At 39.2% G+C, this 26,343-nt stretch overlaps 1 protein-coding gene and 1 long non-coding RNA gene across 3 annotated transcripts in view; one reads left to right on the top strand and one right to left on the bottom strand.

Moving 5' to 3' along the window:
- SLCO5A1 (solute carrier organic anion transporter family member 5A1) overlaps nucleotides 1-26,343 on the top strand; it is a 159,171-nt gene that overhangs the window by 100,176 nt on the left and 32,652 nt on the right. For both annotated transcript variants that reach the window (XM_038000417.2, XM_008000825.3), the window contains one exon: nucleotides 22,910-23,108. In XM_038000417.2, coding sequence (XP_037856345.1) covers nucleotides 22,910-23,108 — 199 coding nt within the window. The remainder of the gene's footprint in view (nucleotides 1-22,909; nucleotides 23,109-26,343) is intronic.
- LOC140712315 (uncharacterized) lies at nucleotides 7,689-13,067 on the bottom strand. The gene is made up of 3 exons (XR_012093845.1): nucleotides 12,494-13,067; nucleotides 12,147-12,364; nucleotides 7,689-8,060 (listed from the first exon to the last, which is right to left on the bottom strand). It is a non-coding gene; the product is annotated as an uncharacterized lncRNA (long non-coding RNA).

The raw sequence follows: 26,343 nt of genomic DNA, 5'->3' as shown, positions 1-26,343 counted from the left end.
TTAAAAAGCCTATACAGCTTTTGGGAATCCAAAGCAAATTGGCGTCTTTCCTTCAGTGGAGCCTGTGCTATGATGGTAAAAGCAGGTGAGCTTTATTAGGCTTCCGCTCCGAGCCGGACATGGTGTTAGCGAGACGCCTTCCATGCATGCTTTGCAGTCTTCACCACAATACTGCAGTGGGAGGGAGTCCTTCTCTCTCTAGTGAAGAGTTGATGAAAATGAGGCACACAGATCAATTTTTGCAAGAAACACACCTCGCAATACATTATAGGTCCATAGTACACAGATTGAACTGGTCCTCAGAGAAGCTGCTTACAATTTGGAATTTTTGTTGTGTCAATTTTTTCTTCTCCAAATTTCACGTATTAGGTAAGACATATAGCATATAAGTTAAGAGAGTCAGTTTAGGAGACAGATAGATCTTGTTGAAATTCTTACTCTGTTTTTTCGTCCGGCTATCCCTTCACCCATTCATCCATCTATCCACTCACGCACCCACCCATCCATGCACAACTATTTATAAAGCTTTTCTATGGGCCTGGCACTATGCACAGGGAAGCCATATGAGAACACAGAGGGGTCCCACCTTCAAGGCCTCAGTCTAGTGAAACTTGTAGGCTGCCTGTGACCCTGGATGAACTCATCATCCTCTATGGGTAGCAAAGGCTCTGAGGATTAAATTAGAGAATGTATGTTGTGGGCTTCACACAGTGTCTGGAAAGTAGCTATTAGAAATAAATGTATTGCTCACTTTATAAGATCTTCCAGGAAGAGGAATCTAAGGCAGAAGAGTAAATGCAGGACTTAGGACATGTGGAAAACATTCATAAGAAAGATTATCTGGAGGGAATGGATTTTAAGAGGAAGAAGAAAAAGTGTGGCTAATAGGAGGTAGAGGCTGGGCATGGTTGCTCATGCCTGTAATCCCAGCACTTTGGGAGGCTAAGCTGGGCAGATCACTTGTGGTCAGGAGTTTGAGATCAGCCTGGCCAACAGGACAAAACCCAATTCTCTACTAAAAATACAAAAGTTAGCTGGGTGTGGTGGCACACCCCTGTAATCCCAGCTACCCAGGAGACTGAGGTGGGAGGATCGCTTATACCCAAAAGGCAGAGGTTGCAGTGAGCTGAGATTGCACCACTGTGCCTCCAGCCTGGGCAACAAGTGAGACTCCATCCCTACCAAAAAAAAAAAAAAAGAGAGAGAGAAAAGAAAAAAAAATGGGAGGTAGGAAAATGAAAAAGAAAGCAAGAGACTTGATACTGAAGTGAAAGGCTGAGGGATAATCTCATCTGAACTGAAGGAAGCTAGGAGATGTAATATCAATGATAAAAATACAATTGCTTTAAACGTGTATCAGCTGAATCAGTGTAGAGTCAGGGTCAAATGTTTATATCTCTGATTTGTTTACTCTGCATTTATTTTTCCAATATAAATGACTACTTTTCACAACTCTTAGTGGGAGAAAAGAAATTTTAAGTGTTTTAAATTTTATATATTTGGGCACAGTGTGGGAAAATGTCTGTTGACTAAATCTCTCAATTAACTAAAATGTTTTTTGCTTCACTCATCTTTGATGATTAATAGCACAGTCACAGTATATCTGGGATTTGTTTCCCAAGCACACGTGTGCACGCTTACACTGAAAAACAAAGACAAACATGACCTACTTATGAGGATATATTCTGGGCTCTGAGGACATTCATCTCGGTGCTCTCCACATTACCACATCTATGGTCACAGCCCCACGGTGTTCTGAATAGCCCAGAGCCCCTTGAGAGCCTGAATCATACAAAATATTATATGTCGTTCACAGAGCAAGATTTATTTGTGAATAAAAGTGCGGTTGAGAAAGATTAGAGAGCTTTACAAAGTGACTGAAAACCCAGAGGAAACACTGAAGTGTCAGGAGCAGACGTAGGAGCATTTCTGCTACTGAGTGCATCTTATCCTTTGTTCAATCAACAAAGATATGCCCAATAGATCTGATGAAGGAACGAATGAAAACTTTCATCTTCCTGACCCTTGGGGTCTGCATCTCTGCAATGAGGACTTGAATTAGACATTTCACTAAAGGGCAACTAACAAACATCCCACCATCCCCCACGACTTACAAAATCCTCTGATTTTTTTGAGTAGCTTCTTTTTTCTAGGCATTCAATTTAATCACTATCTTACCACTTTACTTTGGATCTATACCTTTTCCTGGAAGTTAAAATTTCTTTTGTGTATACATACAGACATATATATACATGCATACATACATCTTTATTCTTTTTCTCCCTTGGTACATGAGGTGGAACTGAGGTTGAATTGCTTCACTTTTTGCCTTTCTGGGGGTACTTTACAGGAATAAGGTAGCTCAATGGTTAAATTTCTGCTTTTAAGAACCCAGGAACTTCTTACTGGGCATGTTAGCAGGCCCATACCCTGCTAAAGTAAGTGATCCCTACCTGCTCTGTACTGAACCAATATGCTATAGGAAAAAGGTTGTGGGTTTTGGCATCGGGAGTTCTCGGTTCAAGATCTGCCTCTGCCCCTTACAAGCTGTGTAGCCTTGAGTGAGTTAACTAATTTGGCCTCAGTTTTACTGGCTGTGAAATGCTATAATTGTATCCATTTTAGAGGGCTTTTCAAGTTTTAAAAATTAAAAATTACTTAAGTGTAAAGAACAACACAAATATTAATTATTAATGAGAATGACCCTGGCTTTTCTCCCTATTCATCAAATAGACCATCCTTCATATAAAGGACAGGAGAACCAGGATTATTATTGAAAAAGATGAGGGAAGGGGAAAAGTAAGAGACAGGGTAGATAATTAATAAAGACACAGGCGCGAATTCAAGCATCCATGGCCTCACAGGTAGTGGCACACTGAGGCTAGTGATAAACTGTTCTGACTCCCAGCTCATGCTGCCGTCTCTCATTTCCCCAGAGATGCTTTCTGTTTACTCCTAAAGATCACATCCTGAGCTAATGAATATCCTGGCCCTTAAATATGGCCAGGATAGAGTTGTTACCACACAGGCAGGAAATACCTTACTCTTTTTTTCTAAAGAATGAAGCATGTGCTTAGACATTATTAGAAGTTGAAGTAATGTCCTTTTGCTGAACCATCTCACAACGGACCTCAGCAAATTAGCTTTGCTGCCAGGCTCAGCTTCCTGGTGTGGCGTCTTTCCATTGTCCAGAAGGGAGAACTTGGGTTTATTTGGATATGTTACTGTTAGACTGATTAGATTTCAGGCTAATAGTTAATTTTTTTGGGTCATTATACTGAAATTCTTCTCCTATCTCTATTTGTAATAAAGATGAATATAATTTATGTTGGATTTTTGATTAAAGTGGATATTTAGAAACATAGGTGCACACTTCTCTTATTACCTATGCAAGGGACAATTTGTGTATGCTCATTTTATATAGAGTAGCTCAGTGATATTATTATTCAGTATCATTCAGTGATATATTATTATTCAGTAGTTCAGAAGACATTATTTAGCAATATCTTCCTTAAATTTGTTTGAAATAGGTACTGTATAAATACCAAACCCTTTTGAAAATGTAAAAAATTGAATAGGTATTTATATATTAAATGCAAAAATTGAATGCTTGTATATCGCAGTATTCTTTTAGTCAATTAGCATATACTGCTGTTTCTAAAAAGCATACTGGGATGGGCATGGTGGCTCATGCCTGTAATGCCAGCACTTTGGAAATCTGAGGCGGGCAGATCACCTGAGGTCAGGAGTTCAAGACCAGCCTGGCCAACATGGGGAAACCCCATCTCTACTAAAAATACAAAAAATTAGCTGGATATGGTGGTACACACCTGTAGCCTCAGCTACTCAGGAGGCTGATACAGGAGAATCACTTGAACCCAGGAGGCGGAGGTTGCAGTGAGCTGAGATTGCGCCATTGCGCCCCATCCTGGGTGACAGATTAAAACTCAGTGTCCCCAAAAAAAAGAAAAAAGCATACTAAAATTGTTGTTAGACAAATGAGCACCTATCCTATTTCTTAGGGAAAAAACTTCAAGGAAAGAGATTTTACAACGCTCCTTAGCTTCCTTTTCTATTAGTTAACAAACCTGGTCATGTTTTTGAAGTATGAACCTTTTCCTCTCACCTCGAATTTTTTTTTTTTGAGAATAAAAAAGGATAAGTGAATTTTGATTTTGAGAAAGATGTTAACTTGGGGTGGGCATGGTGGCTCATGTTTGTAATCGTAGCACTTTGGGAGGCCAAGACTGGATGATGGCTTGGGCCCGGGAGTTTGAGCCTGGGCAACGTAGTGAGACCTCATCTCTACAAAAAATAAAAAAAAAATTCGCTGGGCATGGTGGCTTGTGCCTGTGGTCCCAGCTACTCAGGAGACTGAGGTGGGAGGATTGCTTGACCCCAAAAGACAGAGGTTGCAGTGAGCCGAGATCGCACCACTGCACTCCAGCCTGGGTGACAGAGTGAGACCTTGTCTCAAAAAATAAGATTAAAAAAATAAAAAAAGAAATGTGTTTAATTTGTATTTAAACATTCATCAGGCACAACATTAAAATTATTAACAAAAACTACCTCATAGAACAAAAAATAGTTTTAATGTTACACAAAACAAATACAGCTTTACAAAGATGACTTCAATATAACTGAAAATGAAAGTTCTGCTCCTATGCTATACTTTTCATGTTGTGGTCAACATAAAATCTAGATTCTTCAGTAAGTTTATTTTGTTGTGTCTTATACTAACGTGAGTAAATTAAAATGCCAATAATTGGCCAAAGAATATATATTTACTATAGTCTCATATATTGTGGCTAAATTATGGATCAAGAATAGTCACTCACTGCCTCATCTCTGTATCAGTCAAATTCATTGATGCATATGTATGTTCCTTCATATGTATGTATACATTCACACACAATGCGTACATGCATACACAAATATTCACACATACACATACACATACCATGCATGTGCTAACAAATCTCATCAATTTGTCTTGAAGATTTGAGTTTGTTTTAGGAGACAGTGTAACTAACTGAAAAAATGAGTAGAAGTTAAGAGACTAGGTTTCAGTTTTAGAAGGAACAATGGCCCTGGAACTTAGACAACAGATTTCTCATGTCAGACCAAAAAGAGCTCTGCCTTTGAAATCAGATTTTTGCCCTGTCTTTGTTTTGTTCGCTTTGTGATCTTGGGCAAGGTGTGTCATTCATGTATCTTAGTTTCCTTATACAAAAAATGGGAATAAATAATAATCCATAAGATTAAATAATATTAAGTGTAAGTAGTTCAAGACTTGAAGTACTCCACACATTTATTATGATTATTACATTGTCATTTCATTTTCTCAGTCTGTTTTATCTGTATAAGCAGATAGTACTTGTTTATAGAGCTGTTATATTGATCAATTAAATAATTGATGTGAATGTGCTTTGAAAAAGTCATAAGGGCTTATTTCCCACCATGAGTTTGGGTTGTTGTTGGTAATCTTGGTTAAAGTTGAAGTCAGCTCACTCTAACATAAACACATTTATTATTTTATTTTATTTATTTGTTTGATTTTTGAGATGGAGTCTCGCTCTGTCACCCAGGCTGCAGAGCAGTGGTAGATCTTGGTTCACTGCAACCTCCACCTCCGGGGCTCAGGCGATTCTCCTGTCTCAGCCTCCCGAGTAGCTGGGACTATAGGTATGCACCATTATGTCTGGCTAGTTTTTGTATTTTTAGTACTGATGAGGTTTCATTATGTGGGCTAGGCTAGTCTTGAACTCCTGACCTGAGATGATCTGCCTGCCTCAGCCTCTCAAAGTTCTGGGATTACAGGCATGAGCTATCATGCCTGGCTTATAAATACATTTCATCTTTTAATCATAGCTCTTATTTTTTTGGTGTGTACCTCAGGATTGAAGACAATAAGGGGTAAACCCTTTGAAAGGAATTTTGAGTTTCCAGCTGCTTTAGGTGGAAAATTAGTCTAAAATATCTTCCTTTCTGAAATAAATAGGATTTGAAAGAATTGATCCTAAGGCAAGTTTCTATAAATAAAAATATTTTTTCTTCATTTTTAGGATAAAACTGAGCAACCGTTCCTTAAAAAATGAAGTAGCTTAAATGACTGAAAAGATCTTATAAAGAAAATAACAAACATTTGTAATTTAAACGTATGTTTATGGGAGCACTAGCCTCATATAAATCTAGAAAAAGCATTGGATTTAGAATCAGAAAACAGTCTAGGCCTTTCTCTGGCATTAATTAGCCAATGATCCGAGGTGAATCACTCGTCTTTCCAGAGTCTCACTTTTATTTTATCATCTTTAACACAAGGGAGTTAAATACATGATCTTTGGGCTCCTGTGTTAATTTAGGATTATATACTTTTTGAGAATATCAGAGATGCAAAGGAACAGAGGCTTGAACAAAAAAGATCTTTATTTCTCTGACACATAAAATTCTGAACATAGCTCAGGGCTGGTGTAGGGACTGTAATCACCCATAGTGCTTCCAATTTCTTCTCCATTACAGACTCCTGTTATCATAATCTAAAGTGGCAGTCCAGTCATTATGTCTTCATTTCAAGTAGCAAAATGGAGGGAGGAAGGAGGAAGAGCATGGATTTACTACTTTTGCTTACATCACATTGGCCAGAACTTGCCACATGGCCACACCTACTTGCAGGGGAGGCTGGGAAATGTAGTTTATTCCAAGCAGCCATAAGCCAAACTGTTACTCTAGAATAGGGATCTTGGGCCAAAGTTAGCCTACTGCCTGCTTTTGTAAATAAAACTTTATTGGAACCCAATCATGCTCATTTGTTTGCACATGTCCATGACACTACAATAACAGAGGTGACTAGTGTAATAGACACTGTGGGGCTCACAAATTAGAAAATACTTACTATCTAGCCATTAATAGAAAAACTTGTCAACTCTTGCTTTAGGAAAAAGAAGAGCAGTCATTGGAGAGTAAGTAGCAATCTCCGCTCTAGCGCCCTTCCAAATTCTATGATTCTGTGATAACACACAAACGAATAAATAAAAAGCACAAATACTTTATTTCATATGATGTAGTAATAATTTAAAAAATGTTAGTAAATACTAAAATGTGAAGTTTTCTCTTGTTTCAATGGGTCGAAACTTGAGTTGTGCCTATTACATTGTCCTGTTTTTGTTCTGTCCGCTTCCTGATTTTATATGGCCACTCTCAGTTCCCATCTAATTATCTAAGATGTTAGCTACTCTCCTGCAACTTTGAGTACAGAAATATTAATACTTTATTTGGCATGTGCCTTGCATAGTCTTCATGTAGGTGAAAATAAAAATGTGAAAAGATTCAGGGCTACCTTTGGTCCTGGTGAAGACTTCCTAGTATAATATTTGGGGTTATTGGTGAACCAGTGACCATCACACCATGAAAGAAGTCCATGGTTATCAGTGGGAGGTACATTACATTCCTAGTTGCTACACTGCATTTTCATCCTTTGCTGGTTCACATGTATATTTGGGGTTAAATTTTAAATATTTATTGCATTTACTTCTTATAGCTTTTCAAGTTATATTGTTGTCTTCCAAAGAGAAGTTTTATCTGAAAATAAATGATTTTATTATTAAAAACCAAGAATAAATAAGATCTGAGCAATAAGGGGAAATGATTAGATGATTTGCCGAGAGATTTAGAGATGGGTCTAATAAAATTTAAATTTTTGTAGGCACACAGGAACCATGTCATCTGTTTCCTTTCTAGTAATTTCTACCCAATTATTGCGGGAAATTAAGGAATTGGAGAGACTGAACGGAGTACAGGAAAGTGTTTATTTAGTGTGTACACTGACTCAGCAGACATGTGTCCTGAAAGTCTGAGCCCAGAACAAAGAAAACGAGTTTAAGCATTTTGAGGCGGGCACTGTGTGAAGCAGGAAGCTGGCTTACAGAAGCGAGAACAAAGGCTGCTGTGACACTTTTGCAACATGTCTTACATGTCTGGGAAAACTCGGTTTGCAGGTTATGCTTCTCTGTCTTGTGACCTTGCAGCTGTGCAGGGAAGAAACGAACAGGAGTTTATAGAGCCTACAAAATATGAGGAGGGTAGATATGGTTAATGTTTCTTGGGAGAGACAGTTAATACTCTCTCCTAACTTTAACTTTGTAGGGGGCGCTACTTACATTCTTCTTAGCCTTGGTTAATACAACAGTTCGTTCTATGAGCTATTGTTACTTCTCTTACTATTATTATAATCTTTACTATTATTACTTATGGCATTATTCTGTTATTTTCTTAATTTCCTACTTCACAATGGACTAGTTTCTATAAGGTTGATTAATTAATGGATTTCTGAAACCTAAGTTCTCATAGACAGTAGGATTGATGTTCTCCACAAATGCTCCGACCATTAGATTCCTAGAGTATGTTTGTGTTTGTAAAACTTATTTTGTGGATTTCATTATCTGGTGGAATTGTACATGTCTTTTTGAAACAAACAAACAAAATCTTCAGGTTAAAAGTGCAGTATTTAGCATACTGGTTAAGATTTTCAACCCATCTGTCACTGTCTTGTCCAAAGTTCTTATTTTTTTCTGGCTTAAGCTATCTTATTCAGAGAGCAAGGTGAACTGATTAATTTTTGAAGTTTCTTCTTGTTACAAAATGTTTTGATTTTTGTTATCCCAGACTCCTGGTAAACTTTCTTTAATGAATAAATGGGGACAGCGTACAACTGGAGTATCATTTAATCCCCCGAATGCTGGTTCACGTTCCTCCTTCAGGTTTTTGCTCAAATGGCCCCTTATCAACCAGACTTTACTCAGGATCCCTCAGTTAAAAATGCAACTCCTCTCCCTACTCCTCATTTTCCTTACTCCGCTGAGCATTTTTCTCTTTAGTATTTGTTACCTTCTAACATTCTGTAAAATGTGCTTAATTATTGGTTTGTCTGTTTCCCACGTTAGATTGTAAACTCCATCTGAGCAGGAATTTTAGTCACTTTTATTCCCTACGTGTCTCCAGAGTTTAGAACAGGCCTTGGCACAGAGTGGTTGCTCAATACATGCTTTCTGCTAAATTAAATATAAACTTTAAAAATTACATATTTTTGTAAGTTTTCTGAAAGTTGTTTTTAAAAACGTGTTTGTACATAACCCAAAAATGAATTTTAGCTCAACTGCCATTTAAGTAATTGAGGATTAAAAACACAATGTGATAAGGGGCATCTATGGAAAAACCACAGCTAACATCATACTTAATGGTGACAGACTGGATTGTTTCTCCCTAAGATCAGGAACAAGGAAAGGATATCTGCTCTTGCTACTTCTATTCTTTGTTGTACTGGCGATTAGGCCCAGGGCAGTTAAGGAAGAAAATGAAATAAAAGGCATTCAGATAGGAAAGGAGGAAGTAAAACTATTTCTATTTACAGATTATGTGATCTTCTATAGAGAAAATCTTAAGGAATATATTATAAAAACTATTAGAACTAATGCATATGTTCAACAAGATTGCAAGATCTTATAAGATCAATATATAAAAATCTATTATATTTCTATACAGTAGCATTGAATCAAAAATCAAATTAAGGAAGCAATTTCATTTACATTAGCATCAAACAAATGAACTATTTAGGAGTAGATTTAACAAAAGAAATGTAAAACTTATCTTCTGAAAACCACAAAACATTGCTTAAAAGTAAAAGAAAATGTTGGTCAAAAGATACAAAATTTCAGTTATGTAAAAGGAATAAATTCAAAAGACCTACTGTACAACATGGTGACTATAGTTAATAACAATGCAGTGCATTCCTGAAAATTGCTAAAAGAGTAGATTTTGTGTGTTGTCACTGCAAAAAAAAAAGTATGTGAAGTAATGTATATTTTAATTAGCTCAATTTAGCTGTCCATAGTGTATCCTCATTTCAAAATGATATGCTGTACCTGATTAATGTATACAGTTTTTATTTATCAATTAAACAATTAAATGTTAAAAAATTAAGGAAAATGTAAATAAATGAAAAGACATTGCATATTCATGGATTGGAAGACTTAATATTATTAGGATGTCAATATTTCCTAAATTGATCTATCTGCAGATTCAATACAATCCCCATCAAAATTCCAACTGGCTTCTTTGCAAAAATTGGCAAGCTGCTTCTAAAATTCAGATAGAAATGTAAGGTACTGAGTATAGCCAAAACAATCTGGACAAAGAACAAAGTTGGAGGACTCATAATTCCTAATTTCAAAACTTAGTGAAAATAACAGTAATCAAGACAGTATGGTGTGGGATTAAAGAAGACAAAAACATCAGTGAAACAGAATTGAGACCCCAGAAATAAACTTATATATCTATTGTCAACTGATTTTTGACAAGAGTGCCAAGGCTATTCAATGAGGAGCAAATAGTCTTTTCAACAAATGGTGCTGGGACAACTGAATAGCCACGTGCAAAAGAATGAAGTTGGACCCCTACCTCATACCACATACAAAAAGCAACTGAAAATAAACCGAAAGCCTTAACGTAAGAGCTAAAATTATAATACTCTCAGAAATGAACATAGGCATAACTCTTTGTGACCTTGCATTAGACAACCACCAAAGAAAAAATAGATGAGTTGGACTTCATCAAAATTTAAAACTATTGTTCATCAAAGGACACCATCAAAAACGTAAAAATGGGCCAGGCATGGTGGCTCATATCTGTAATTCCAACACTGGGAGGCCAAGACAGGAGGGTCGCTTGAGCCCAGGAGTTCGAGAGCAGCCTGGGCAACATACGAATACCTCATCTCTATAAAAAAATATAAAAATTAACTGGGGGTGGTGGCATGTGCCTGTGTCCCAGCTATTTGGCAGGCTGAGGAGGGAGAATCACTTGAGCCTGGGAGGTTGAGACTACAGTGAGCCATGGCTATGCCACTGTACTCCAGCCTGGGTGACAGAGCAAGGCCCTGCCTTAAAAAAAAAAAAAAAAAGTAAAAAGACAACTTGCAGAATGGGAGAAAATATTTGCAAATCATATATATGCTAGGGCAGTTATATCTGGAACACATAAAGAACTTTTACAACTCAGTAATAAAAGACAAACCAATTAAAATGGGCAAAGTATCTAAGTAGACATTTCTCCAAAAAAGATGTACCAATGTCCAACAATAAGCACATGGAAAGATGCTCAACCTTGTTTGTTATCAGGGATATGCAAACCAAAACCACAGCAAGGTACCACCTCACACTCAGATGGCTAAAATCAAGTATTATCTGTGATAATAACAAGAGTTGGTGAAGATGTGTAGAAATTGGAACACACACTGCTGCTGAGAATGTGAAATGGTGCAGACACTTTGGAAAACAGTTTGGCACTTCCTCAAACACAGAGTTAACATATGATCCAGTCATTCCATTTCTAGGCATGTATCCAAGAGAAACAAAAACATACGCTCACACAAAACTTGTACATGAATGTTCATAGCAGCATTATTTGTAATAACCAAAAAGTAGAAACAACCCAAGTGTGCATCCACCAATGCATGGGTAAATATTATTAATAAAATGTGATCTAGAAATGCAATGAAATGTTATTTGGCCAGAAATAGGAATGAAGAACTGACACATGCTTCAACATAGATGAACCTGGAAAACATACTAAGTGACAGAAGCCAGGCACACCTATTGTATGACTCCATTTATATGGAAGGTCTCGAATAGGTGAACCTATGGAAGTAGAAATTAGAGTGGAAACTAGAAACTAGGGCTGGAGCAGTGAGGGGTGAGGGAGGGCTGGGTGTGATAGCTAATGGGTATGGCGTTTCTTTTTAGGGTGATGAAAATGTTCTAAAATTTGACTGATGATTGCGTGTTTCTGTGAATATACGAAAAACATTAAACTGTACACTTTAAGTAGGCAAATTGTATAGTACGTGAATTATAGCTCAGAGAAGCTGTCAATTAAAAAAAAAGAAACACAATATGTCTAATTAGTGATCTGACTCTATTTATGAAATGACTGCTCTGGTCTTCCCTATTCACTTGGCAGAATTAATAAGGTTTCTCAAGAGCAAAATTTCCACCTGGTCCCAGTGGGGCAAGGGGCTCTAATAGTTATAGTTCAGATGTGCAGATGTTTGTCTCAATTTTTTCCCATATACAGAGTTTGAAAAGTCTACTTACTTCTCCCAGGGGAACGATAGCTTTGTCAGGGTTTTGCAGTTCTGCTATTAGTGGGCGTCATGACGATGAACTGTCTCGATGAAAAAGCTCCGGGCTGCTGGATTTGGACAACAATGGACAGAGGAGAAGTTGAAAGTTGCTGACAGAAAATGGATCTTGCCCAGAGGGCCTCCAAAGAGGGTTTTGCACTTGGCATGGGCTGCATCTGTGGGCTTTACCTGTATGAATGGAAACCCAGTACAGAAAATTGATACCAATGTCGTTTGAGGCTTATTTTGATAGCTGAAAAAGTTAGTAAGGTATTATTGTTCTCCTGTGAAATTTCCCCTACAAAGCCCCCTACCCACCTTTCCAGTAGTTTGCTTAGAGGTTTTCACCTTCAGTTTCCCAGCAGTGGGGAAAACGGAAGTAAACACTGTGATTTTTGCATTTCATCATTTCGAGTGGTTTTGGCCCTCTGTGGGTTTGTTGCCTGGATGCAGAAAATTCTTTCAGGTCTGTAAGCCATAAAGGATGAAATATTAATTTGATTTGATTTTTGAATCCCTTTCATAAAACAGCTCAGCCTTCTCTTTTGTGCATTATTTCAGCCAGAGCTTTACAGAAACCCGAAATAAAAAGCATGGTTGTTTTCACTGTTGAATGTTCCTTTCTATTACCTTTCCTTCAATGATCCCCAGACCTTGAATCCTGAGATTGGGGTTCTCATATTTCTCTCCTACTGCACAGTATCTCCCTGTGTTGGTAAAGAGTTGAAGAAAGTGTTATTATGGGTGAATGAGATCCATTTGGCCTAAGAGGAGTTAAATACCGGCTTTATATAAATATCTCCCTGTTGAAGTCATCGAGGCTAAGGTTTTTAGAAGTGTGTAATTCCTCTGAAAGCCTTTACTAAAAATTTCAGCAAGGCTACGCTAGAAATTCAAGGGCATTCTCTTTTGGTTAGCTGTAAGTGGTCCCATGGGAGCCACACTATGATTGTCAGGGGGAACCTGACAGAGGAAACTGAGGCTGATAAAGTCTACTTCTGTCTCCTCTAACTGAAGTTATAGAGGGGCAAAACTTGAGACAGCTGGGGTGCAGCAGCTTGAGCTAAGCGAGCTAACACCCCAGCTTATCTGCCTCAAGAGAATTCCTAAAAGAACTTACTGTAAGTTCTTCTACTCTGCCTAAAGACTTTTTCAGGTACTGGCAGCTTTGACTGCAACAAATGCTCAACACATGCAGGCTGCTTTTCCTAAACCTAAGTTCAAACAGGGCTTTGCTACTCCTCTTTTAAGTTTTGGCTTGAAGCTATGCTGTGAAATATGATGGCTATAAAGAAATAGTTTGTTCTCTGTCTTAAATGGCCACTGAGTTCAAAGAAAAAGGTACCTTAAATTAATTCTAGTGATACATCTTGTTCATCGTTTATGAAGGGATTGCTGAATTTTTTGCAACAGTAAGATTGAGATAATATGAAAGAGAAAGAGATACACTGTGCTTTTAAATTTTGTGGAGTCATTTATAGTTTGTGAGGATGTATACTTACTGTGCTGTCTATTCTCAGCTCAGTTAAAATTTGCTAGCTTCAAGGTTTGGGTTTTTAAACAATCTTTTTAGTTGTTTCCTTCTGATAGTAATTGATACTTCCTATAGGAAAATGTTTGCAAGATACAGTGGAAGCTTAAAAGGGTAAAATTATTTATTCTGAGCAAGAGGAAAAGGTGTCTTTTGAATCATCGAGTTAGAAGCTTAGGCTTTAGAAAAGTGAAATAACCTTGAGTCAGTTTCCTTGCTCCAGAATTCTTTAGGTGTTTCTTCCTCTGTGATGTGGAGAGAATGCTGTATTCCTTCCAATCTCACACTTTTGCTGGCAAGGTGCACCATGATTTTGAGTTACTATGAAAGAAAAATGCTTCTAATTAGATTATGACATAAGGCTTGCAGACTATTGATTGTAAGACATATGTTGGGTTCAGGGCATAAAAATCCATGACATTTGAGAATTAAATGAGATACTGTATTTAGAGCAGTTATCACAGTACCCGGCATGTAATCAATATCTGTGTGTGTATGCGGTTGCTTGTGGATGCGTGTGTGTGCACTTGCACACAAAAAGAAAAAGGGAGGTGGGAAGGAGGGGGAGAGAGAGAGAGAGAATGAATGAGTAAATAAATGGTACTTTCTTCTTTTCTAGGTACTCATTCTGCTTTCTTGTCCCTCCCGTGTGCCCAACCAGGCAACAGCAGAATCCACATGTCATAATGGCTTACAATGATATTCCTTATTTATTGATAGTCTTATGTTTGCAAGCCATTTATTTTCAACAGAACTTAAGAAAACTTTGGACATGGAAAACACAGAAGGGCAGTGAAACTAGAGCAAAGAAATGACAATGTTTAATATTCTGAGAGTCTGTCTGTATTAATTTAATTCACCATGGTAGGACATTCTACACCACTGTAATTTCACAACAGATAAGAGGTTTCAGAGACTGATATTGTCCTCTGCATTTCCTTTGATGGCTTGGCAGTTTAATAAGCTTTTGCTAATAATGTTCAATTCAGAATCTTGGCAAAAGTGAGATTTTTCAGGCATCAATCTAGATATTTAGTGCTTATCAGTTTTAAACTGATTTTAGCAATTTATTTTAACCTCAAGTTAGATCTTAGATTCTCTATTTGTAAAATGGGATACAACCTAGTTCCAGGAATAATTGAAAACAGAAATTAATGAGTAAATCACTTGAAGATTTTATATAATAAATTAAAAGTTATATAAGATTTTATATAATAAGTTCAAAATGAATGTTTGTTCTTTCATCCAAACACACACTAGGCATTGGTCAGTGCTAAATAAATAGGAAGATGCTAAAATACAGACAAGAACCTTAAAGAAAGATAACAGAAAGACAGAGAATAAACACAATAGGAGTGGCTGGTGTGATGACAGGGGCTAGCCCCGGGTACCATAAAAGCACATTGTTGTTGTCTTAACAATAGCAACGACAGCACAATTGAAGCTCCCTGAACCTATAATACATTCTTGATAATGAATGGGTTGCCTAATTTTGTTCTCTCCTTAGGTTTAGGTTTTCCTGTGCTCCAAATCATGCTTTAAGCTTATGTATATTTTCTGTGTCTATTTACAATACAAATTGGCAAGAATTGGAGCGAAAGAGGAAAAATGCAGTCATTAGCTTTTATATTTGGTAATTAAATAAATATTATGTTTTCATAGAGACCCTTTGGCTCCATGCAGCCACAAAAGGAAAGCAATATTGGGATCCAGAATAAAAACGTCAAAATCTAATGTTGCGGCATAATAGTGCTTGACAGAGAAAGAAAGAAAGTAGGACAATTAATGTCTATTTGCTTGGATAAATGAGTAGATAAAAGATTTCCAGCTGGAAAGCAGCAGGATATTCCCAGACCTTGTATGAGCAAAGCAGAATCTTCTGCGTTGTCAGCACTTAATGTTGCAGTGAGTTCTTTAGATTCAGATAAAAGACATGCTGCTAAATATCTAACAGAGATTTATGTGTTAGGAACACATAGTAAGTAAATATCAAGGTTTGTATATTTAAAGAACATGTAGAGGTTTATGTTGGGCCACTAATAGATTGCTTCAATTCAATTCTATAGATTAAATAGCATGTAAGAATTTGCCTGATTATAATTCCAACATATGTGTGCAAATTTAAACCCATAATGTTAGGCAGATAATGAAGTTCATACTTGTTAAAACGATGATGATGATGGCCAGCATTTATTGAGTGTATGCTGTTGGTCAGACACTGTTCTAAGCCTTTCACAGGTCTTAATTCATTTAATCCTAACAATCCTATGAAGAAGATACTATTATAATCCACATTTTAGTGAAGAGAAAATCCGAGGCCTGGAAATGTTCAGTAACTTGCCTGAAGACATGCAACTTCTAAGTGGCTGAGCTGAGATTTGAACTCAGGGGATCTGGCTGCAGAGCCCAGACTCTTACCTGGATCTGTCTCTTGAACATATGGAATTGCGTTGGGCTCTCTCCTCTACGGCTGGCACCTAGGGCCTCGGGTGCCTGGGCTTGGTGCAGGCATTCCCATCTTCCCACACTGTGTCCCCCTTGTCCTCCCCACCGAACGTATGGAAGTGTCCTTGGGTATCCATCCATTGATGGCCTTTTCCCCACCTGCTTCTCATCTGCGCTCCCTAGGTCTTGGCCATTAGAGGGCGCGTAGAGCAGGAACTCGCAGGTCCCTCCGAGGCTGAGAACCCGGCAGGGTCAGGGGCAGAGGCGCAGAGAGGTGAGGGGCGCAGAGAGGTGAGGGGCGCAGAGAGGTGAGGGGCGCAGAGGTGAGAGGCGCAGCGGAGGGGCGAGCTGACTCTTTGGGGCCTGGGGACAGAGGGAAGGGTAGGAGGGCACCAGCCAGGGACGTGAATTTGAGCTCAGACAGGGCTAGCGGCAGGACCCGCAGGACCGTAACTTCTGCCAGGAGAACCTATCATTTATATTTATTTTTTCCACCCCCAGTAGGGAGTGGGCAAGCGGGGAGGCCTGGATGTCGCGTGGTGGCGGGTGGAGAAACTGACTCCCAGCCCCTCCATAAGCTCACCGGGAACTACTAGAGCTGCTGTACCTGGAGCCAGCGGCTTTGAGTGGGGAGAAGAAAGAAGGCTCTGAACTGTCCGATCCCATCCCCGCTGCTCGACCCAAGACGCGTATAATTCTCCAAAGCAAACTTTGGATCTTTCTCTGACTGGAGATCCAAGCAATGTCCATATTCGCGTAAATAAGTGGTCAGGTTGTTTTGTTTTGATAGTGCAGCGAGATGCAGATGACGGGGGCGCCGAAGAACATTTTCAAGGGTCTTCGCTCTGTTTAATGTGCCCTCATATTTACTGATGACAAATGTTCTGTGTTTGAGAGCCTAATGCTAACTAGGATGCATAATCAAATAAATTATGCTGCTTTTTAATTATGACTCAGCTACCAGCATGGAGATTTGTTGTTATCCTGAGGCTGTAGTACAGTGTCTGAGACTCCGTAATTGCTTAGTTGAAATGGAAATTTTATGAATAAAACGTTTTCATTCTAAAGGTAAATTAATCACATTGATAGCATGTATACGTTTGCTTGGCGGGGAGGGTACTTTATTCGCCAGCTCATCTCACCCCAGAGCTCTGGATAAGATTCCAGGGACCTGTTGGGTGTAAGAGGCAGCTGTGATAATGTGGGCTCAGCATGGGGCTGGGAACAGAAAACGTCAGTTTCCATCCAAACTCCCCTTTTTGTGCTGCGCACTGTAGAGCAGGTCACTTCCCTGAGCCTTCAATCTCCTCATCTGTAAATGGGCCATGCGGGTCGGGCGCGGTGGCTCACTCCTGTAATCCCAGCACTTTGGAAGGCCGAAGTGGGTGGATCACCTGAGGTCAGGAGTTCGAGAACAGCCTGGCCAATATGGTGAAATGCCATCCCTACTAAAAATACAAAAATTAGCTAACCAGGTTTGGTGACCAGCACCTATAATCCTAGCTACTTGAGAGACTGAGGCAGGGGAATCACTTGAACCTGGGAGGCAGAGGTTTCAGTGAGCCGAGATCACATCACTGCACTCTACCCTGGGCGACAAGAGTGAAATTCTGTCTAAAAAAAAAAAGAAAAAAGCCATTGCCGATTTCATAGGACTCTGGTGAGGATTATAGGATGAACACTGGCTGCCAGGCAAAACTGACTTTAAGTTAAGCTCAATCTTCCTCTGCTTCTTTTTGCGGGTTGTTGAACATGCAGGAGCACGAAACCATGCACGTGAATGCAGCTGCAGACTTCTGGTGTCCAATATAGTCTGGATCTGTAGTACTGTCTTTTACATATTCTTAGTAGTGCTGCCTTCAGTTTCCTACCATGGTTTTTCCAACCCTTGGCCACATTTAAAGTTCTCAATATCTCTTCCTTCTAAGAGGTGGTTTTGTTTTCAATCATACAGAAAAAAAAAAAAAACCCAACAAAAATCAAAGCTATAAAAAATGAAACTGCAGCATGTTATGAATTCTAGGAGGAAAAACGTCTGCAATGAAATATGCCAGAATGCAATCAGTGGATTTTTGTTCCTTCCTACTTTGCTATTTTCCTTCCTACTTTTCTATGTTTTTCAACTGTTTTGTTAAAATATGTATTACATTATGTTTACAAAATAATGGAAAAATAAAACAGAAAAACTAACATTGTAAAGCTACTACTCATCCACAGATTTATCCCCTGTTGTAGCCCAGAGGAGGGAGTCTCTCTCCCCCATTCATGGCTAAGTTGATTATCTCTGCTATTAATTCTATATTATCCTGACTTCTCAAGGATCTTGCATTGTCATTAGCTGAACTTTACCCTCCACATTCAACCATTCATTCTCTTTTTAGTTTATTTTCCTCAGTATATAAATATGCTTAAGTCCTCTCTGCATCCTAGCAAACAGATACAACCCTCCAAACCCCAACCCTACCTTGGTCCCAGTCTAATTCTAGACCCATATCCATTCTTCCTTTTACATGCAAAGTTCTAGAAAGAGCTGACTGGATTTCTCAAACTCTAGGGCCTCATGACTGACTACTCAGCCCATCACAGTCTGGTTTCCACTTGCGTGACACTCTTAAAATTGCTCTTGTCGGGCCGGGCGCGGTGGCTCACGCCTGTAATCCCAGCACTTTGGGAGGCCGAGGCGGGCGGATAACAAGGTCAGGAGATCGAGACCATGGTGAAACCCCGTCTCTACTAAAAAATAGAAAAAAATTAGCTGGGCGCAGTGGCGGGCGCCTGTAGTCCCAGCTACTCGGGAGGCTGAGGCAGGAGAATGGCGTGAACCCGGGAGGCGGAGCTTGCAGTGAGCCGAGATTGCGCCACTGCACTCCAGCCTGGGCCACAGAGCGAGACTCTGTCTCAAAAAAAAAAAAAAAAAAAAATTGCTCTTGTCAGAGGTCCAGTGACACATTGTCTCACTTCAGTCTTTCTTACTGGACTTCTCTAATGCACTTGATACTGTTGTCTATTTTCTCCTTGAAACTCTTTCCTTGGTTTCTTGGTTTTCTTTTCTTTTCTTTTTTCTTTTGTTTTTTTTGCGATGGAGTCTCTCTCTGTCACCCAGGCTGGAGTGCCATGGTGCAGTCTCAGCTCACTGCAACCTCTGCCTTTTGGGATCAAGCAATAATTCTCCTGCCTCAGCCTCCTGAGTAACTGAGATTACAGGCATGCACCACCAAGCCCCACTGATTTTTGTATTTTTAGTAGGACGGGGTTTCTTCATGTTGGTCAGGCTGGTCTAGAACTCCTGACCTCAAATCATCTGCCTGCCTCACCCTTCCAAAGTGTTGGGATTATAGGCATGAGCCACCATGCCTGTTCTCTCTCCTTGGTTTTCTATGGCACAGTTGTAATGGTAATAACTACAATTTTTTTTTTTTTTTGGAAACAGAGTCTCACCTTGTTGCCCAGTCTGGAGTGCAATGGCACATCTTGGCTCACTGCAACCTCTGTCTCCTGGGTTCAAGCCATTCTCCTGCCTCAGCTTCCCAAGTAGCTGGGATTACAGGCACCCACCATCTTGCCTGGCTAATTAATAGCTACAATTTATATTATGTACCAAATACTATGTACTGTGTCTACTTATAGATAGTTCCTGTAATCTTCATTCTAAGGCTAAGGTAAAAGGAATACATCTCCATGACAAGGCAAAAAATCCTGAGTTAGAAGGTTTAGGAAGCCTGCATGATTACATGGCTACAAAAAATGGAGTGAGGATTTGAACTCCAGTCTTTCTGAATCCAAAATCCAAGTTTTTCTGGCTTCTGACATTTTTGTTTCCCACATTTCCTCCAGCCTCTGTGGCTGTCCATTTTCAACTTGCTATGTGGGCTCACCTTTTTATGATACCGCATTAATATTGGCACTCTTCTGGATGTTGGATGTTAGTTTTGACCTTTTTGTTTTCTTACTCTGCACCATCTTGTTGGAGCATCTCATTTATGCCATGAATTCATCTCCTGGCTATAAATCCCCCAGTCAGCTCTTTGTTGATCTTGCAGCCCACAGACACACTGGGTGAGGCATTTCACCTGATTGTTCCTCAGGCCCTTTACAATCAAGTCTACAATGGGGGCCATTGAGCTGCTCTGCTCACACATTTCCTCCTCATATTCCAGATTTCTTCCTTCATCGGGTGTCATGCAGTCATCCTTCCTCTCTCCCTGTCCTTATCTAATTTATTGGGCCATCTTTGTAGGGCCCTACTGTGGCTCACAAGGACCTTTGCAGTCATCCCCCTGACCACTTCTGTGACTTGAGTTTTGACCCCATCTAAGCTGTCTTGCATGTCGTTTCAAGATTGATCTTTGTAATATACAGCTTCCATCCTGTCAACCGCAGCTCAGAATTCTTCAGCGGCCTCCATTATCAGAAATACAACCTGAGCTCCTTTCCATGGTCTTTCATGGTCTCCGTTTTCCCTAACTCTCTTCTCCAGGTCTTTCCATCTCCCAGCTGCTTCTTTTCCATACTCAATATTTTGTATTGCATTGAACCCTCAATTTCATTATTTCATGCCTCTGTGCATGTATTTTCTTTGTGCAGATATTTTCTTTAGGATAGTCTCTGTGCTGGTCCTTTGGGAAGATTCTGTCTCATCTATTGAAAGTCAACTCAAATACTGCCCCTTGTGTGAAATCCTCTTGGATTTCATTCAGGGAAGACTCTCTCCCTGCACTTCGTATAATTATTTTATTGTATTCTACTTTCTATTAAGTTGTTTGTTTCTCTTTTAGATTGTAAGGTTCTTGGAGGCAGGCACCTTGATGATTTCTTCATTTTATTTATTTATTTTTGAGATAGAGTCTCACTCTGTCACCCAGGCTGGAATGCAGCGGCACGATCTTGGCTTACTGCAACCTCTGCCTCCAGGGTTCAATCAAGCAATTCTCCTGTCTCAGCCTCCTGAGTAGCTGGGATTACAGGCGTGCGCCACCAACCCTGGCTAATTTTTGTATTTCTAATAGAGACATGGTTTTGCCATGTTAGCCAGGCTGGTCTCAAACTCCTGACCTCAACTGATCTGCCAGCCTTGGCCTCCCAAAGTGCTGGGATTACAGGTGTGAGCCACTGCATCTGGCCAATTTCTTTATTTTTTCACAGTGAAAAATAACTTACCCATAAGTACATTAAACATAATTTAGAAATAATTATAAAGTGAACACAGTGTAACTGTCTTAGTTCATTCAGGTAGCTGTAACAAAATTACCATAGACTGGGTGGATGCTAAACAACAGAAATTTGTTTCTCACAGTTCTGGAGGTTGGGAAGTCCAACAACAAGGCCCTGGCCCTGTGTGGTGAAGGAGGGCCCAATTTCTCATAGAAGGCTGTCTTCTCACATGTGACCTCCCACCATGTAACTTCACATGGAAAGGTGTGGTAGCTCTTTCAGGCCTCTTTTATAATGGCACGAATCCCATTCATCAGGCCTCCCACTCTTGTGGCCTAATCACCTTCCAAAGGTCCCACCTCCTAATCACCTTGGGGATTAGGATTTCATCATGTGAACTTTTTGGGGACATAGACATTCAGACTACAGCAGTAACTATTACCCAGGTCATGGCATGAAGTATTTTCAGCACCAGAGGAACCTCCTTCATCCCTTCCTGATACCATGAATCCCTGTGCTATCTTGGCTTTTGTGTTAATTACTCCTGGTTTTTCTTCATAGTTGTACTACCTGTTTGTGCATTCCCAGACAATACTGTTTAGTTTTACAAGTTGTTGAACTTCATACCAACGTAGTCATGTCATGTGCGTTCTGTTGCATTTGGTTCCTTCTGTTCATCATTGTCTTTGTATAATTCATCATACAAAGCTGTGTGTAGCTACATTTCTTTCCATTTAATGAGTGTATAGAGGCACTCCTTTATATAGATATACTATACATGATATATTTATTAATGGACATTTGGTTTATTTCCAGTTTTTTTACTATTACAGTGCTTCAAATATCTTGTCCATTTCTTCTGGTACCCACGAGCACAAGTTTTTTCAGGGTATAGATCCAAGAATGGATTTGATTGCCACAGGGTGTGTATATCTTCAACTCTACCAGATAATGCCAAACTGTTTTTCAAAGTGAGTGTTGAGATTTACATCCTGCCAATGTGTTGAGAGTTCCCATTACGTTACATCTTTAACGTGTGGTATTTTTAGACTTTACAATTTTCACCAACATGATTGGTGTGTAGTGGTATTTCACTGTGGTTTTCAAATTAAAAAAATTATTTTATACATTACATTCATACATATTTATGAGGTACACATGGAATGTCGTGACATGCATAGAATGTGTAATGATCAAATTGGGGTATTGAGGGTACCTGTCGCCTGAGTATTTATCATTTCTATGTTAGATGCATCATCTGTATTTCCTTCTGTGTAATGAGGTTGACCCCCTTTCACGTGTTTATTGTTTGTCTGGATTTTGTCTTTGGTGAAGAACTTACTCAAGTTTTACTCACTTTTGTAATGGGTTGCTTGTCTTTATTTTATTGCTGTATAAAAGTTTTTATTGAAATCTGGATGTGAGTCCATTGTTGATTGTATGTGTTGAAAATATTATTATACTATAAAATCAAACACAATGAAGATGTATTGATTACAGTAGTTTTTGATTCTTTACCTTAGTACTACTGAGCAAGAGACAGAATAGATAAGATGAATAATAGTGTACATGAGTTCAAATTAATCCTCTCCTTCTCTTCTCCCCAGGGGTTATTATCGTTCCCAGTGCTGGTGTTGGTATTGTCCTCGGAGGCTACATTATCAAAAAATTGAAACTTGGTGCCAGAGAATCTGCAAAACTAGCAATGATCTGCAGTGGTGTGTCTTTACTGTGTTTTTCAACCCTATTTATTGTTGGATGTGAAAGCATTAATCTAGGGGGCATAAACATCCCTTATACAACAGGGTAAGTACCTCTTAAGAACCGCGTCATATCTGCATGATGGAGGTGCAAAGCCCCATGGTGTTTGTGCATCTGCAGTCAGACTCGCACCCCTCCCTCCAAGCTGTTCTCCCTTGTGTTCTCTGTGTGCTCTGCCTCTCCAAGTGGAGCATGCACTCCTGCAGAGCAGAAGCCAGGGTCTCGTCTTCCTCTGTGCCCCTTCTGACCCTCACAGAGGGACTTTCATAGCATTTTAATTACATCAGATGAGGATGAAATGCTTATTGGATTAATGAAAATTGTTCAGTTTTTATTGTAATGTTTTGAATGGGGAATGTGTTTCTGTAGCTCAAAAACATAAAATTCAATGGAAATACAAGGTACGATGAAACCTCTTGCTCTTACTCAAGTCCTCCATCCACCTAGCTCTTCCCATTCCTCCAACCGAAGATGAAACAGGTAACCCCTTTCATTCATTTTTTGCATATCCTTCCAAGGCTTCTTTATTGAAGGTGCTGTGGATATGTATTTTCAATTGTCCCTCTTTTGTATCTAAAATAGAGCATTCATGCATACTTTAAAAAAATGGAACAATATAGCTTGGAGATCTTTCTGTACTGGTAGTAACAATCTGAAGCATAACTCCCCCTTACCATGACTGTATTGCAGTCTGAGCATTCTCTTAAGTGCTTGACATATGTTAATCCATGAATCCTCTCAATAACCCTATCAAACAGGTGCTGTTATCATCCTGAGTTTACAGATAGCAAAACGGAGGTACTAATCACATGTAACCAGTGGACTGCTGACAAATGTTTAAATGGCTGTCTAAAAAAGGCTCAAGGCTGGTGCAGTGGCCCAGACTAGTAATCGCAGCACTTGGGGGAGGCTGAGGCAGGAGAATAACTTGAGACCAGGAGTTCAAGACCAGCCTGGGCAACATAGTGGTAACCCATTTATACAAAAAGTAAAAAGTAAACAAAAGCCTTGATTTGTAGCATTTGTCAATTCTGAGATGTAAATACACCTCTGTGGATGATTTCATGTCATCAACTTGTTGACCCTGAACACTGAGTTGGGAGGAGGTGCTCAGTCACACACCATTGTATAATGTTTCTATCATACAGGTAGAATAGACTGAAATAGCCTAGACAACAGCATAGATAATAGTAAAATAATTAGAAGGTGATGAATTTTACGTATTTATTATCCTTGTCTTTAATATCATTTAATTATATGTTTATATAATTTTTAAAAATAGTTGTGTTAAACAAACAATTGACAAAATCCCTTAGAATTTCACAGTAGAATCTTGTCATCCAGGGTGGCTGCCTCCAGTGTGGCACTGCCCAGAACCCAAGACTTAACCTCAAGCAATCTGGCTACAGTGTTTGTGCCCATAAGTACTACCTTTAACCACTGCATAGCATTCCATTGTATTCCACTTTGTATTTAACCTGCCCCCATTTGGTGGGCAGTGGGTTGTTCCTAATCTTTAATTGTATTTATTTATTTATCTATCTATATATTTATAGACATGGTCTCACTATGTCTATGTCTCACTATGTTACCCAGACTGGTCTCGATCTCCTGGTCTCAAGTGAGCCTGCTGTCTTAGCCTCCCAGATAGCTGGGATTATGGGCACATGGCACCATGCCCAGTTAATTTTTAGTTGTTAAAAGCAATGCTGCAATAAATAACTTCAAGGCATTTATCACTTCTCTTGTGTGCTCTGTATGTACAGGATAAATTCTCAGAAGTGAGATTGAATAAATAGTACCAAATTACCTCCACAGGTATTGTACCAATTTTTGCCCTCACCAGCAATGGATATGAGTGCTGTTTTCCCCACAGCCTCACCAAAAAAAGGTGGAAAGCTCTTCTGTGAGAGTTATGAAAACCTTAACTTTTATTTCTTTTTTCTTTTCTTTTTGAAACAGCGTCTCTCTGTGTCCCCCAGACTGGAGTGCAATGGTGTACTCATGGCTCACTGCAGCCTCAACCTCCCAGGTTCCAGGGATCCTCTATCCTCAGTCTCCTGAGTAGAGGGGGTCTCCAGGCATGCACCACCATGTCTGGCTAAGTTTTTGTATTTTTTGTAGAGACAAGGTTTTACTTTGTTGCCCACGCTGGTCTCAAATTCCTGAGCTCAAATGATCCTCCCGCCCCAACTTCCCAAAGTGCTGGGATTACAGGCGTGAGCCACTGTGCCCAGCCAACCTTTACTTCTTAACTACATGTATTTTTGTTAGGATCTGCTCATTTAACAGAGCTTCATTGTCCAAGTTTTGGTGCTTGGTGCCAAGAAACACTTCTGTTTCCTTTTGTTTCTCAGTGGAGTTTTATGTTATAAAATGTTCCACTTTGCATTTGAATAACAAAAGCTTTGATTTCATCTAGCCAATTTAGAATGTTTGGGGGTGAGGAGAAGGAATAACAAATCAGAGTTTATTTAGATTACAGAATACTGTGCTATCTTTTGTCCTGGGGGTTATTTTTTCTACCAGAAGACATCGGTGTGTGTATGTGTAAGATGCGTGCACTGGGTATGTGGCTTCCTCATAGTGCCTAATAGGATGGCACAAAAATAAAGTCTTCAAAAATGGACAAGCAGTATAGAATAAGAACTCAGGTTCTGGAGTGGAATTAGAATTTGGATCTTGACTCTGCTTGGCTGGTTGCTTAACGCTAAACCTCAATATCTACCTCTGTAAATTGGGGTGATGTTAGCAACAATCTTAGAAGGTTGTGGGCAAGGGTTATGTATGTAACATGTGTAAAGCTCTCAGCTAATGTGAGGCACTGAAGGCTAGCTCTTGTCATTAGTCATCACTAATAAATTAAGAATAATTTCTATTTCTATCAAATTATTTTTTTATTAAAATTAGAGAACATAAATAGAATTAAAAAGTTCATAACAAAAACACAGCAGTCTTATGACTAACTCTGATTTGCAGGGGCAATAATTTTAAATTCTTTTTAGCTGTTTCTTTTGCAATGTATCTCTGTATTTTTCAGAAATACTATATAAATTAATCAAACTAAGGTATTATTTGTGACTTCCTAGCTTGGCAAATGGGAAGCTTCACTTTACAAATTGTGGTCAAATCCTTTCTTGGTATTTTCATGTTAAATTTATGACATATGTATTGTCAATGAAAAGAGTCAAACTCTGTAAAATATTTGAAGAGATTTATTCTGAGCCAACTATGAATGACCGTGGCCTGGGACACAGCCCTCAGGAGGTCCTGAGAACAT

This window comes from Chlorocebus sabaeus, chromosome 8 (assembly GCF_047675955.1).
Source record: "Chlorocebus sabaeus isolate Y175 chromosome 8, mChlSab1.0.hap1, whole genome shotgun sequence".
Lineage (NCBI taxonomy): Eukaryota > Metazoa > Chordata > Mammalia > Primates > Cercopithecidae > Chlorocebus > Chlorocebus sabaeus.
Note: the sequence above shows the minus strand (reverse complement) of the source record. Positions and strands in the feature narration are given on the sequence as shown.